Genomic DNA, 15,450 nt, shown 5'->3' with positions numbered 1-15,450 from the left:
CGAGCTCTCTATATACAGGCCTCGCAGATCCCAAAACATAAAATGATCAATACTAGATGGCTTGCGCGCTCTATGGTAGGTATTTCATACAATCTCAAAACAAAAGCAAAAAGGAAAAGCTCGATAAGCATCAAATCACATCATCATCCCTTATTCGTCATCCCCCGTGCTTGTCAACCCACTCGCCAGCCCATGCATCCTTCGTCCCAGCAAATCCTCCGAACTCGCCAGCTTCACCAAGCTCTTATTGCCCCGAATCGACTTCTTACCCCTCCGGCCATGATTCTTCTCGCCATAGACCGGCAGCGGCGTGTTCGATTCCGTGGTGTCAGTTGAGCCATTCGGTGGTGAAGGATGACCGTTGTTAGTGGCGTCTCCATTCTGCGTTGTGCTTCTCCCGCGGGACATTTTGGTCATGCTAATCTCCAACGGTCTGTCTTCATCGCCGCTGGATTCTGCAATGGACTGCCGACGGACTGCGCCGTTTGTCATCTGATTTTGATTCTGGTTCTTGGGCCGAGCTGCCTGCCTGGCTTGTTCGAGTCTCTGGCTCTCTGCGTCGGTAAAGAGCTGGTCGAACCAGGCTGCGCTACGGTCAAAGTGCTTCCACGCAGGTGGGTAGACGCCTGGGAACTGCATGAAGCCGTGTGAAGTGCCCGGGATGAGAAGCACTTCGGTGACTTCCTTGTCGTCAAACGTCCAGTTTTCATCAAGAGTTGATGAGCGGGAAAGCTCCCGCCGCTTCGCCGCCTCCTTTGCACGCCTCAAACGCCCTGCAAAGATGACTGTATCGTCCACCAGGGGATCTCGCTCTCCAGTCATGAAATACGTCTTGGGGAAATTTTCTAGAAGCTCTTCAGGCGCAAGTACCGGGCTTAAAAAGTAATCCTGCGTGAAATCAGGGCGGTTGTGGGCGCCAATGTACAGAATGATCATGGCTCGCATCATCTCAGGAGTGAGCACGCGATCGTTAAAGTAAGATATCATCGATGCAGTTGCCAGACGAGTCTTCAAGGGCTCTGCGCGGTGGGATACGGCTCCCTCCTTCTTCTCGTCCGAAGCTCGTGAAGAGCTAAGCGATCTCGGGCCGGCGTGGCAGTACTCGGGGTGTGTGCCTCCGTTGGAAGATGGCTCTGCGGGAGGAGACTCATCCTCGTTATCAGAGTGGTGCGGCGTGCCGACCAGATCGGTGTACTGCATACTCTTCCTCCGTATGATAGATTTGTTAGTCTTTCTCATTCTCCGATCTCGAATCAGCGACATCTGCTCGTCCGACATCCAGTTTCCGATATTCATGTCCAGCGTGGGATAGAAGCAGACGAGTCCATCCGGCGGCGGCAGCTTGCCCACGCCAGAAGCGCGTCGATAGTGGCTGATTCCGGTCTCGAGAATCATCAAAGTCGTCGCAACAGCCAGGTTTCCGCCTGCGCTGTCTCCGGTCACGATAATCTTGGGAATTTCTTTGCCTGACATGCCGATACATCTGCCCCGAGACTTAACAAGCGTTACATAGACATCGAAACATTCGTTCAGCGCATATGGATACGGATATTCCGGCGCCTTTTTATAATCGATGCTGAGTATGGGCAAGCCTGTTTTCGCAGCCCAAGCAAACAGCTTGTCGTCGTTGCACCGAGGATCCATGGCCACGAATCCACCACCCGGTATGTCCAAAACAAGTCTGTCGTGGTGCTCCAAGTCTGCAAGCGGCCCGTCGTAATAAAGCCACGCAGAGACATATTCTTTATAGTCGCTATTCGCAGGGCGCGGAATCCGGACTTGCCTCGGCGGCCATCTCGTGAATCGTGGCCGCACGAGACGCTGGAGAAAGCCCAAGTATGGAGTCGTTCCCTTGTTCCACGCAACTCGCAGGTGGTCGACCGTAATCATTCCACGGACCTTGCGGACCTTTTCATCTGCCTTTTCGGCAGCCACCAGGTAATAGAGTGAGAAGACAATGCTAGCAATGTCGCGTAACCACTTAGTCCGAATCTTCATGGCGGTCCAGAACCCTGCATCGAGGGCGGTCAAAACCCAGGTGGCCCGGTAATAAGTCGGATCGTACATGTTGGCCATGGGCTCGGGACTGGCAAGGCCGACCAGAGCGCTGAAGTTGCGAGCAGCGTAAAGATAGAGCATGGTGATGATGGCCGTCTGCCATGCTGTTAACCGCCGGGAAAGCAATTTCGAGATGTTTTGTGCAAACGATGGGCCATGCTTATGGCCTCTGCTGTCCTGTTAGAAGATGCCCTTATTATATCATCATCTCAATGAATATAGACGTACTTGTAGAGATAAAACGTCCAAAACGATAGCACGGCCAAGACCTGCAGGCGCCGTGATTTGGACGACGGCCGTCCGAGAACGTGGTCTATCATTGTCGCAAATGAAGAGAGAAAAACAATTACGCAAAAAAGACTCCAGGCAGTTGATCTATATCCGGGTACAGGTATTATACATGTGATGCGCACGTCTAGGCCTGGTGCGATGGCCTATTATAACAACGGATCGTAGAAACAATGACGTATCATTTCAATTCGCGGCGGTTGTGGCCGAGCACCTTGTTCGAGCTTCGCAAATGTGTAACCCCAGCCTCTTTCAAGGTCCGTTTGCCGTCGGATGGTATAGTCGCTCGTCTTCATGAGATTAAAAATCAACGAATCCAGTGTTTCTAGGCTCGTGACTCGAAACTGAGGCCGTCAAAGGTGGCGATAATCACAACGATAGAGCAATTTAGGTTGACGGATGTTAGTATGTACTGTACGGAGTGCGCGGCGGATGGGCGGATGGCATGGATTTCACATAAAAGGAGCGGCCAGTATTACGAGGGATCCTAGATCGGCCGGATCAGGCTTGTGACAGGCACATGTCATATCAATAGAAAGATTCTCGGTTGGATTCTCGGCCTTGGGGGGGCCTGTGCTGTGTTTGGTCCTCGTGACGAAGATCCAGCGGCAGAACAAACAGGGTCCGTCACACTGTGGCTGCCGTTTGCTGACATGTGAAAGCTCAAGGGGGGCCCAATTGCAAAGACAGCACGTTCTATGGGCAGACTGTTCTACTCTCCACTGTCGCGGTAGCCAATCAGAGGCTTGCCCACAGTGTCTTCCTGGGGTCCCCCCACGATCTGACGGATTGTTCTGGGCGCTGTTGCGACTCTGTTTTTGTGGTTGATAATTCAGGTCGCTGAAAACGGCACGCGAGGCGGCGTCTAGCTTCAATGTCAACGTGTCTCAATGTTGATTCAATTCAAACGCCATGGCTGCCCAATAGAGCTATTGATGACCTACACGTTGTCGGATCATTCCTAACCCGACCTTGCTACTGTTTCAGAGAAAGACGAGAACTGGAGTGTATCACGACTACGTTTTGGCTTTTCAGTAGGGTTCTTAGAAATATCACCTTATACCAGAGCGAGTCTCACCGACATGAAGAGACCCCTGAATTATGCAGTACTATAGACAACAATTACGTACTGCCGTCATATTTAATAGTCAGAAATATTGCACGCATTTGCCAATACTACCCTGCAATAATACGCAATGGCATTTGGTTTCTTGCATGTAAACTTAATCTTTGTCTCCAAAGTTGTTTTAAATGTGAGAAATTGGAAAGCTACCTAGCCTGTCGGATAATGCTAGCCCTTCCACGCGAGCGCGAGGGTGGTGTCACCGAGCTATTGTTCTGCTGCGTAAAAGATACCCGTAATAATATAGTTGGATCTTGAATACGCCATACCACAGAATAAGGCGTAACGAAAGAAGCATTACAGAACAACACGGACAGCCCAGGAGCGAGTGGAGGATACACCGGGACTTACAAAAGGTTTTCACAGAGCCTTACTCTGACTTGCGCCTTTCTTCTGGTGAAAAAGTCTTTTGGGCCCTTAGGCCCTCTCCATGGAAATTCACTTATGGAATTTTCTACAACGTACAATTAGCACTACAACTCGTAACAACTTCGCAATTCCAATCCCACAGGTCGATCTGTATAGCCCATGATAAGAAAAGAGGTCTTGTAGTAGGTGAAGAGATTGCACCTGGAGGTTATACTTTTTTTTTACCTTGATTCTCTCCACATTCTTACAATTCAGGTGTAAACACGACTAATGCAGTGACGCACGGGCAAAGTTGCACAGTTTTCCCGTGGCCAAGTTGAGTCCCCTTCTAAGAACCCTGAATATCATGAACAGAGACATGCATAATAGCCCGTACGTGTCACCACCCACAGCATCGAGAATCTCCAGTCTGGGCTTATCGACGTCAGCATCACCTACAGCCCGGCAGCAGAGAAAAATGCCATCGACCAGGAAATCGCTCTGCTCCCAAACTACCATGCCTTTCGGGGCCAATTCCTCCTTGTTGGACCCATATCCAACCTTGTTAATATCTCCAGGTAAATCGACGTCTTCACCATCCTTTCTCAGATTTGCACGGTGGCTGAGATCGAGCAGACAACACCATGGGTGGGGTTAGATGACTGCTCTATTTCCGTCTTCTTATTCTTTGCACCGTTCCGTCTCTGAATGCCAAGCGCCGCAACCAGACGGTGACTTACAAGGCTAGTTCAGACAATGCCGGTGATCCTCTCTTGAACCCTGCTTACCTGCTTCTAGGAAAGAAGGTGCCTTCTCCCAAGGTGAAAGGTGACTTTGCAAAGTGGGTGGTTGGTAGGGGTCAAGCTGTGATTACAGGATTCAAAAAGGCCGGCCAGCGGCTGTACAATCCGGCGCCTCCCACGAACTCTACCGCGTAATTTATGTATAGAGACACTTTTTATGATGACGGACTTGAAAGTTAGAATGCGGTTTGAAGTAGTATTTGATTGATAAATTTTGAACTGTTAATCGCTGATTAGCCTCGTATGCTACCCCTTGACTGGTACATCTGCGTGTAAAGTAGAGCGTTTCAATCGAAAAAAGATTTTACAAATTTGTCGAAAGAAGTTTCAATTGCTCAACTCGCTATAAGTTATATATTCCATTCTTGTATGTACTCTTCAACATCGCAAATGAGTACTCAAACAAACTCTCTGATGCTTAAACATGTGGAAATCTATGTGTATAAGTGCACTGTGAGAAAAATCCCTATGTGTACCTACCTAGGTAATCGCACATAGTAGTCACCCCGCCCTTTCATTGGCTGGAGCTCAACATATCCCACCAATCTGCCCCACCTCCAATTATCACGATTCTAGTGCTTTTTTCGGCCTTCAAACCCCAATCTCCAACCCCAAGCAAATCCGCTGCGGCATCATGAGGAGCCGCTCATGAAACTCCCCGGCCGAGTGGACGGCTCTTTCTGCGGTGCGGTGCTGTCGACCCGATCATCAGCCGGCTTCGCGGCAGCCCGTCTGCGCGGCAATGTGGCTGGCCATGAGCCTCGAAAAGACACAAAACGACCAGCAGCCTCGCCGGTAACATGCCGCCAGCCACGGCCGCTCTCCTGTTCGCGGAGCTCGCAATGGCTGCTATCGACGTTTGTGCCAGGCCTCGAAACGCACCGCACCGCACCGACGCAGAACCCTCGACGCACCGCTCGCTGCTACGGGACAGCCGCTGCCTCTCACGAATCAGGCACACGACAGCGGCCGCAGCCACCGCCCCCCGCCATCGCCCAGGATAAGGGAAAGATGCTGCTGTACGTCGACCAATCCGACGTGGGCAGTGTGGAGGAGTATTTTGATTTCTACAAGGATCCGTACCGGCGTGGATATGCGGCTCCAGATGGGCCAAATCTGAGAGTATCCGAGAAGAAGAGCGATGTGCAGTATCCCTCTGCTGACGAGACGGCAATGACCAACAACGGGACGCAAGAAATACTAGGGCGACTTCAAACTGCCATAGGCCAAAGGCTGCGGCACCCAAGTCGCTATGCTCTGGATGGGATACACAAGTTATACTCGGAGCTTCCCGAGCCACGCATGCTCTGTCTCACGTGGCAATGGCGCAACAGACTTTTGAGAGTGATGGGGACGCCTCATAAGCGCGACATGGAGTCAATGCTGCGTTATTTCGCCTTGGTTGCGGATGTCAAGAATGCAGGGCTTACTCTTCGCCGCTCACAATGGAATTACGCTCTGGCCTTTGCGACCAAGTATACTGCCAGGGTAACGACCCAGGAGATGGAGTCTGCGCTGAGAATATGGAAAGAAATGGAGAGGGAAGCCAAGATTATGGGAAACGACGTGACATTTAACGTTCTATTTGATGTTGCCGCCAAGGCGGGGAATTTCACCTTGGCTGATATGATATATCAGGAGATGGAGACGAGAGGAGTGGAGTACAATCGTTTTCACCATGTCAGTCTCATCCACTACTTTGGATTGAAGCTTGATTCTGGTGGGATTCGTGCTGCATACCGAGACATGGTTGAGTCTGGCGAGATGATTGATACTGTTGTTCTCAATTGCGTCATCTCAGGCCTTCTCAGGTGTGGCGAAGAGTCGGCAGCTGAAGAGACATATCAGCGGATGAGAAACGATCACCAAATGGCGTCGGAGATTCCTCAAAAGGACTATATGATGAACAAGGTTGTCACCAAAGTCCTTATGATGTTTACGCGGGTCGGAAAGAAACATCCAGAGCTGAAGAAGTCCTTTCAGACAAACGTCCGCTTGACACCGGATTCTCATACCTACAAGCTGCTGGTGGACCACTATGCCATCAGAGTCGGCAATCTTCAAAAAGTTGCCCAATATCTGGATGAGATGAAACATTTGAAAATATCCATTAATCCTACCATTTTCCTGGCCCTATTCAAGGGCTTTTACACGCATGGAGGATTTGCCGGCTCGGACTGGTCAGAACAGCGCCTGGAAGGCATACTGGCGGCATTCTATCAGGCCCACGATGACTTTGCAAAGGAATTTCGCATAGACCGCTGGGTGGTCATTTGGGCTTTGCGAGCGGTGAAAAAGTGCTGCTCCAACGAAGTACTCGTCCAGACGTTTGAGTCCATGTCTCAGAGATGGGATATACCGCCGGACCGCCACCAATTCATGCACGCACTGTTTGAGAATATTCTCCACGACAGAGACCTGCGGTCTACTCGAAACGATGGGCTCCAGCTACAGCGGCATAACAAGGATGCGTCATGGTTATAGGAGCTTCTAGCGATATGGTTGTAAATATCTTGGCATTCATGTAGTTGTACTTTTAGATGGCATATAAAAGAAAACTTATAGATTACCCTTACCATTCATAAATTGGGCAATTATAGTATAAGACGAGTTATGACACAATTGGTATCACCCTTTTAATCCCGAGCTGTCGTAAAGTAAATTTGGCACAAAACAAGTTTTTTGTTACATATGTGACTGCGATTGGCCTCACGTCTATTCGAGCTATTTACTCCATCTCGGCAACTCGCTATCCGTACAGCACGACGCCCAGCATCCTCCCCATAACGATATTCCGAACCGATCCAGCAATTTACTGGGTCTTGTAGGTCTGGTAGACTGTCATTGCATGTTAGCCGCATCGCATAGCCGAAAACCGCGCCGCATGGCGGGGCAACTCTTGACTCACCAGCAATGCCGAAGGGAGCGAAGAAGCCAACGGTCATGAAGGTCCAGTAGCCGGCACCAAAGTACTTGCTGCGAGGGTTGAAGGGCAAGTTGGAGTAGGGGCCCTCGGGGTAGTGGTAGGGCGAGGACATGCGAGGGCGGGTGGTGTGGAAGCCTCGGCGGGCGACCATGGAGGTGGTGCGGGTGGCAGCGCGGGCGATCATCTATAGCGAGGGGCCAATTAGTTGTCTGGAGTTTTGATAGCGACAGCTGTGAGTTCTGGACGAGGCTGACCTTTGCGGACGTCGGGATTGGTGTGACGTGGGCGGTTGAGGCGAGTTGAGATTGTTCTTCACAATATCAAGCTTCCCGAATCAATATCGTTCGATTGAGGTCAAAACGCCGCTTGCCAGTCACGTGCAGCTGTAGCTTTAAGATGCGCTTATGTAATGCAATGGCTAAAATCCTAGCACGGAGAATTAACACGGCGGTACCTGAACTTGCACGCGACAGACGGCGGGCTCAAAGTACCCGTGGATCTCGGTATGCCTCACCGCCTTCTCTGACAAGCAGACGGTTTTCTTTTCTGCCACTCCAAATCCACTTCTTTCCAGGGAAATATTTCGTCAAACAATCTTTGCGTTTTTGTACCATTTTGGAGGATCGATTCCTACCACGTGGAACTTCACTTCAATGTCTGGCTAATTTGGCTGGCTTGCTCTTCTAACTTTGCCAGCAACCTGAGATTTTGAATCACCGTGAAACGTTTTGCATTGCGATTGTAGACAAGCAAGCTGCAGCGAATCGGCTCCACACTCACCAGGATCGATCGACGCCGGCTTTTTAAAGCATCCCAATTTTTTTTTCTTAATTTCAGCATACTCTTCCGCCTATTCATAGCTGCGGTTACGATATAAAACCGCTAAGATGGACGACATGTTTGATGTTTTCGACGGCAAGGCGGAGGCCCCGAGCGACAGCGAAGATGAAAGAACGCCTCAGAAGAGCCGCAGCAGAGCCCAGAGCAAGAAGCGAAAGGCCGACGAAGCGATGAATGGCAGCGCGGACGTGGATGCGGAAGCGGATGCGAATGCGGCACCGGATGCGGCAAACGACGATGCGGACGTCGGCATGGCTGACGCCGCCGAGGCTTCTCGAGACGAAGAGTCTGAGGGCGAGGAGGACTCAGATGCGCCCGATCACCAAGACAAGAAGCGCAAGAAGACCGATGAGGCCGGGCCGGTCATGACCGACAACTTCCAGACAGCAGAGTCCAGAGAAGTCGCGGGCGCCTCAACATTTGTTTCACAGGATGCGTCGCTCGTTCTGTCACACAATATCCAGCATCAGGTGGCTCTTCCGCCCGATCTCAACTACGAGTACATTCCTCTTTCCGAGCACAAGTCGCCCGAGGAGCCCGCGCGAACATATCCTTTCAAGCTGGATCCCTTCCAGAGCTTGTCCGTGGCATCGATTGAGCGCGACGAAAGTGTTTTGGTGTCGGCGCACACCAGTGCGGGAAAGACGGTGGTGGCAGAATACGCGGTCGCACAGTGTCTCAAGCGCAATCAGAGGGTCATTTACACCAGTCCGATCAAGGCCCTGAGTAACCAGAAATACCGAGACTTTGAAGCCCTCTTTGGAGATGTTGGGTTGATGACTGGTGACGTTACCATTAACCCCACAGCAAGTTGCTTGGTCATGACCACAGAGATTTTGCGATCCATGTTGTATCGCGGCTCTGAGATTATGCGCGAAGTCGCTTGGGTTGTATTTGACGAAATCCACTACATGAGAGACAAAACTCGAGGTGTGGTTTGGGAGGAGACAATCATCATGCTTCCCGACAAGGTCCGATACGTTTTCCTTTCTGCCACCATTCCAAACGCCTTCCAGTTTGCCGAATGGATTGCCAAGATCCACCACCAGGCCTGCCACGTTGTTTACACTGATTTCAGACCTACTCCGCTACAAAACTACTTTTACCCCGCTGGAGGAAAGGGAGCGAGAATGGTGGTGGACGAAAAGGGCTACTTCAACGAGGAAAACTTCAACCTAGTTATGGCCGAAGTTGAAGAGAAGAAGGGCTCTGACCCTGCCGATTTCACCGCCAAGATGAAAGGAAAGGGAAAGAACAAGAAAACCAACAAGGGCGGTGCTGACGAAGGTTCCGACATCAACAAGATTATCCGAATGACGATCAAGAGGAATTTTAACCCAGTCATTGTCTTCAATTTCTCCAAACGGGAGGTTGAAAACATGGCGGTCAAGATTTCCAACCTCAACTTCAACGACGACTCTGAAAAGGCCATGGTAAACAAGGTCTTCCAGAGTGCTATTGAGAGCTTGTCAGAACAAGACCGAGAGCTGCCGCAGATCCAGAACCTCTTGCCTCTGCTCCAGAAGGGCGTTGGCGTCCATCACTCTGGACTGCTGCCCATTCTCAAAGAGACAATCGAAATTCTGTTCCAAGAGTCCCTGATCAAAGTGCTATTTGCCACTGAGACTTTCTCTATCGGCCTCAACATGCCTGCCAAGACAGTTGTCTTTACCCAGGTTACGAAATGGGATGGTGTGAATATTCGACCAATCACCTCATCGGAATACGTTCAGATGGCCGGACGTGCTGGTCGTCGTGGTCTTGATGCCCGAGGTGTTGTCATTATGATGATTGATGACAAGCTTGAGCCAGATACCGCCAAGCAGATTGTCACGGGCCAGCAGGATAGACTCAACTCTGCGTTCTACCTTGGCTATAACATGATTCTCAACCTTCTCAGAATCGAGGCTATTTCTCCTGAATTTATGCTGGAGAGATGTTTCCACCAGTTCCAGAACGCAGCCAGCGTTCCAAGCCTCGAGAAGGATCTGATGGCACTGCAACAGGAGAAGGATGCTCTGACAATACCGGATGAAGCCACCGTCAAGGATTATTATACGATCCGACAATCGCTAAATACATACACCAAGGACATGCGGGCAGTCATCCAACATCCGAACTACTGTCTACCTTTCTTACAGCCTGGCCGACTTGTGCAGATCCACAATCCCAAGGAGTCAGTAGAGAAGATTGGTGGCGGACTCGACTTTGGTTGGGGTGTTATCACTGATCAATACCCGCGACGAGCTCCCAAGCTTGGTGAGCCTGAATACCCGCCCCAGGAGTCCCACATTATTGAAGTCCTTCTCTACCTTTCCAAATCAAGTGCCGAGATTATTCCTGGCCAGCCAAATGGAGAAATGCCACCCGGGCTCAAGCCCTCCACTGACGATGATGGCATGTTTGCAGTTGTGCCTTGCCTCCTAACATGCATCAAAGCGATCAGCCAGATCCGAATCTTCATGCCAAAGGAAGGCCTGAAGTCTGACGATGATCGCAAGGACTCCGCAAAGGCTTTGAGCGAAGTTCAGCGCCGATTCCCAGATGGCGTGCCTATCTTGGATCCCTTGGAGAACATGGACATCTCGGATGAATCTTTTAAGCAGCTTCTCCGAAAGATTGAGGTTCTCGAGTCTAGACTCGTAACTAACCCACTACACATGTCTCCTATGCTTCCTTCACTGTGGGATCAGTACCACGTCAAGGTCGGGATCTTGGACAAGATCAAGGAGAAGAAGAAGGAGATTGCCAAGGCCCACAGCATTGCGCAGCTAGACGAACTCAAATCCAGAAAACGTGTGCTGCGCCGTCTCGGATTCATTAACGATGCCGAAGTCGTTCAGCTCAAGGCCCGTGTCGCCTGCGAAATTTCTTCTACTGAAGGCCATGAGCTGCTCCTGTCTGAACTTCTCTTTGACCGTTTCTTCAACGAGATGACACCCGAGACCATTGCTGCTGTTCTTAGCTGCTTTGTCTTTGACGAGAAGATTGAGACTCAGGCCTTGAAGGAAGAGTTGCAGAAGCCATATCGCGAGATCCAGGCAAAGGCTCGATTGATTGCCAAGGTTAGCCAGGAGTCTAAGCTGGATGTCAATGAGGACCAATATGCGCAGAGCTTGAAGTGGCAGCTTATGGAGACGATTTACGCGTGGGCGCAGGGACGGCCGTTTGTTGAGATTTGGTAAGCAACGACTCTAAATCAAATGTCTTGAAATTTTATTTTGACTAACACTGTGTCCTATAGCAAAATGGCAAACGTCTACGAAGGTTCATTTATTCGTATCTTCCGCCGTCTCGAGGAGCTTCTGCGACAAATGGCTCAGGCCGCCAAGGTTATGGGCAATGACGACCTGACGAAGAAGTTTGAGGAGAGTTTAGGAAAGATAAGGAGAGATATTGTGGCTGCTCAGAGTTTGTATCTGTAAGCATGATAGAGGGTATTCTTGGTATTTTTCGGAGGAAAGGGGAGAGGAGAAAGCATAATTTTTTTCCATACGGCATTCAAGTCGGCGATGAAAGAGTCATATATGTACGGAGTAGATACCTTATTTTTTGGGTTCCTTTGCTTGGCATCATTCATGGTTGGTGGAGTTTAAGGAGCATAGGGGGAGATCAAAAGAAAGTTTACATGCGTTTTTTAAATTTGCCCTGGTAGTACGCGCGGTCAGCCTTTTTGATGTTGGTATTTGCCGGATGCAGTGGCACCTTGGGCAAAGTGTGCAGAGGTGCAATAACTCCTAATTTCTCCAAAAGTGAAATATAAAAATAAAATAGAATTTATACGGTATGTGAACAGTACAGATACTATATTTTTCCTAACTATAACGCCTTACATATGTAAGGTTATAAGGCCTTTGCGAGGCTGAAATATGCCTTGTATTTTGGGAGATGTTGTTCAGCACCCTGTTCCCATTATCGAACACACCAGCTGTAGCGCAACAAGGCGGCCATTCCATATATCAGACTATATATACATCTATAACTGCTAAATACCGTTCATACACTACAAATAGCAGCAGTAGCAGCAGTAGTCATAATACTGGCAGCAGCCCACGCTTAAGCTGGAGGGCGCTGGATAACCCCCTTCCTAAAATTAGGGTTTTTATACCTCTGCATAGGTACTTTGCTCAAGGTGCTACTGTAGCCAGAGGCTTCGGAAAATTGGCTTAAGCTTTGAGGCGCTTTTGACCCACGAGTTATTTATATGAGAGTTGAATCCGAACAGGAGTACGCGTAAACAGAATGATAAAGGTGGACTAATGAGTCTTAAAGATGGCGAACTTAATTTGACGGCTGGAACTATAAATCAGTAAATGCAGGGAAGTCATATCACACCGACTTATATGGATAAAGTACAGTAGTATAAATAGGTAGCTATATCCCCAAAATCCTACGATATATATGTTTTCTACTTCATTCTATCACTCTCACCACAACATTGAACCATAAAATGGCATCTCAAAACGCTACTACTTCATGGGCATCTCTGCCATGTGAGCTTCGTCTCAACATCCTGGAGTCAATCACCCGCCAAAAACCCCCTGGCTGGGCCTCTCTCGCCTCTGTTTGCAAAGAATGGCAGCCGGTGTTCGAAAAGGAAAACTACAAAAAGCTTAAAATCCGGTCATCTCGCCTTGGAGAGTTTGAATCCATGGTTCCACCGCAGAAGAGGCATCTCATTCACCACATTTGGCTTGACATTGAGCTGCGAAGATATAGCACACGATGCTGCACCAAACGCTACTCACAGTTGAAGACTATGGGAACCACTGTGACCAAGGCGATACGGAGAATATTTTCGATCCTCAGCAACTGGGAGACGGAGAACAGTTTGACGCTGGAGCTTAATGTGGTCTGCCCTACCGACTCCGAGCATTGGTTCCGGAACTTGCACTTCTCTTCCGACTGTGTTGATGATGGCGAGGAATCAGAAAGGTTTCGCGAAGCTGACTGCCACCATCACGATCCACGCCACGGTTGGCTTCACGGTGCGCAAGTTGAAACTCCTTCACGCTCAGCCATGTATCAGCTTTTGTATCCCATCAGGCTAGATGAATCTAAAATCGACTCCTCGGTGCCAACAGTGAAAGCAATCACACAGCTTGTTATTCGTCGCCAGCTCCGGCGTCGCCTTCTCTCCTTTTGCTGGATCGAACTGCTCCAAACACTGCCGTGTCTTGAGAATATCGTTTATGAGCCGTGGTATTCGAAAGCCCGTTGGACGGGGCTCGACGATGAATGTAAGTTATCCATAATCTACCTACGGCAAGCCGTCGTGAAAATCTCCTAGTTTGTCACTTGCTAACTTTTGAGGATTAGATCTCTCTTGGATCATTCAGCTTAACCTCCCCAAAACTGTACAACGAATTGCCATGTTTCAAGAGTCAACTGAGTTGTATGACGCATTACCGCCATTCGCCGGCCAAAGACAAGACCTGGGCCACCACGACAGATACGACGAAGCCTTTGCCACCAAAAGCCTAGAGCTGCACCATCTTGCCGTTTCTTTCATGGTCGATGCCGAGCGAATGTTTCAAAACTGCGAGCCGGATTGGGTCTGGCCAAACCTACAGACTCTGTCGCTCACGTCACCGCTACTGCAAAGTGATGACGAGAATCGCAAGGCGATCGAAGATTTGCTTTGTCGGGCTGGAGAACTCGTGCGGAAAATGCCCAAGATGCGAACACTTGTGCTTTGGAATGGCGGAAAAGAGCATGCTTGTGCGTTTATCTACCGGCTGGATGGGAATGACGATCCGTCCATTACATGGCGTGGGACATGGGATATGAAGATGAGCCCTCGGGTAATTGAGTCGTGGCAGGTCGTTGCGTCAACATTTCCATCTGGCAGACTTGATGTGAGGAATGAGCTTATTCGGGAAGCTATTGGATCTCATGGAGATGCCATTTATCACTTGAGATTGCCTGTACAGGTCGTTGAGCCTGCATCACTGTGGCAGATGCGGAGGGAAGCAAGAGGCATGTAGTATGATGATTTGGCTTTTATCCTGTCTTTGATGATCGTCTTCATTTGTTAGCAATAAATTGTTTCTCGCAGGTTTATTAAATCGATCACTTCAAATACCGCAAGAAATTGGAAATCAATCTACAACCTAGTAATGTATTCTGAAAACACCTTACTTTTATCTACTGCATCCTGTAGAGTTCATGACTGCGATAACCCAGAGGTATACGCACATGAAAGTATGCCTCATATATGTCGGTCATGCCCATATTTTTTCAACCCTATGCAATTCAAACCATCGAATTATCTGCATTCTGGGTCGTGCTCGATGGACTTTTGGATGTCCACCGGCGCTTCCCCTGCGTGCTAATTTCATCCCAATTTGGAGCACGCTGGTTTCCATCAGTGGGCTTCAAAACTTTGCCTAACCACCTTGAGATTTTTGACTCAAGTATTCTTTTGATCCATTCCCATTCAGAAACGGCAAATCCAATGACAATGAACAAAATCGATGTGGCTGCAGATACTGGGACTAATAGATGCAAGCTTGATCAGTTTGGGCCTATAGATCATCCAGATGATAGTATGTAGACAAATAGAAGGAAAAGAAAAGAGGGGAGTGACAAAATTTTGCGATTTAAAGATTAAATAACAATGGCACTTACAAGTTATCTTTGACACAAAATCCAACGTTAAATTATCACTTCCAAACTCTTTAACTGGAATAGCGAAGAAGGCGGCGATGAAAGACAAAGGCAGCTGAAAACGTTGCATGTCAATATGTGGCCAAGGGATTGTTGACAGACAGTTGAAAGGGGCTCACGAAAATAATTGTCACAATGGTAAATACCATAAGTGTTCTACCCTGTTTCTCATTTTCTAGAGCCATTTTGTGTGTTTGTTCGGCCTGAATACGAGCAGTTTGTGCGTCGATTCGAGTGTCAATCAAATTTTGTTTTTGTTTCAAATCGACGAGATTATTCAGCTGCATACATTATCTTTTAGTGTTTTTTTCTCCTATAGCAATATGTTTATTGAAGCGCTTTAGAAAGTAGAAATGGTGTTTATATTGTAGAATGAATACAAAAGAGATAAGAGT

The 15,450-nt window shown here is 48.9% G+C and overlaps 5 protein-coding genes across 5 annotated transcripts; 3 read left to right on the top strand and 2 right to left on the bottom strand.

The window, feature by feature from the left end:
• Positions 1–150: 150 nt before the first annotated feature.
• TGAM01_v207314 (hypothetical protein) lies at positions 151–2,378 on the bottom strand (the record flags this gene model as incomplete). Its single annotated transcript, XM_024550062.1, has 2 exons — positions 151–2,227; positions 2,287–2,378. The coding sequence occupies 2 exons, from the start codon at positions 2,376–2,378 to the stop codon at positions 151–153; spliced, it is 2,169 nt and encodes a 722-aa protein (XP_024405150.1).
• Positions 2,379–5,268: 2,890 nt separating this feature from the next.
• TGAM01_v207313 (hypothetical protein) lies at positions 5,269–7,104 on the top strand (the record flags this gene model as incomplete). The annotated part of the gene is made up of 1 exon (XM_018807609.2): positions 5,269–7,104. One exon carries the CDS (start codon positions 5,269–5,271, stop codon positions 7,102–7,104), a length of 1,836 nt encoding a protein of 611 aa, XP_018659253.1.
• A 328-nt stretch (positions 7,105–7,432) lies between these two features.
• On the bottom strand, positions 7,433–7,730 carry TGAM01_v207312 (elongator complex protein 1; the record flags this gene model as incomplete). The annotated part of the gene is made up of 2 exons (XM_018807610.2): positions 7,433–7,458; positions 7,529–7,730. The coding sequence occupies 2 exons, from the start codon at positions 7,728–7,730 to the stop codon at positions 7,433–7,435; spliced, it is 228 nt and encodes a 75-aa protein (XP_018659254.2).
• A 703-nt stretch (positions 7,731–8,433) lies between these two features.
• On the top strand, positions 8,434–11,811 carry TGAM01_v207311 (hypothetical protein; the record flags this gene model as incomplete). Its single annotated transcript, XM_018807611.1, has 2 exons — positions 8,434–11,567; positions 11,631–11,811. The coding sequence occupies 2 exons, from the start codon at positions 8,434–8,436 to the stop codon at positions 11,809–11,811; spliced, it is 3,315 nt and encodes a 1,104-aa protein (XP_018659255.1).
• Positions 11,812–12,836: 1,025 nt separating this feature from the next.
• TGAM01_v207310 (hypothetical protein) lies at positions 12,837–14,373 on the top strand (the record flags this gene model as incomplete). The annotated part of the gene is made up of 2 exons (XM_018807612.1): positions 12,837–13,626; positions 13,706–14,373. 2 exons carry the CDS (start codon positions 12,837–12,839, stop codon positions 14,371–14,373), a joined length of 1,458 nt encoding a protein of 485 aa, XP_018659256.1.
• Between the last annotated feature and the right edge of the window lie 1,077 nt (positions 14,374–15,450).

This window comes from Trichoderma gamsii (assembly GCF_001481775.2).
Source record: "Trichoderma gamsii strain T6085 chromosome Unknown Scaffold_27.2, whole genome shotgun sequence".
Lineage (NCBI taxonomy): Eukaryota > Fungi > Ascomycota > Sordariomycetes > Hypocreales > Hypocreaceae > Trichoderma > Trichoderma gamsii.
The sequence above is the reverse complement of the archived record's forward strand: the minus strand, read 5'-3'. Positions and strand labels throughout refer to the sequence as shown.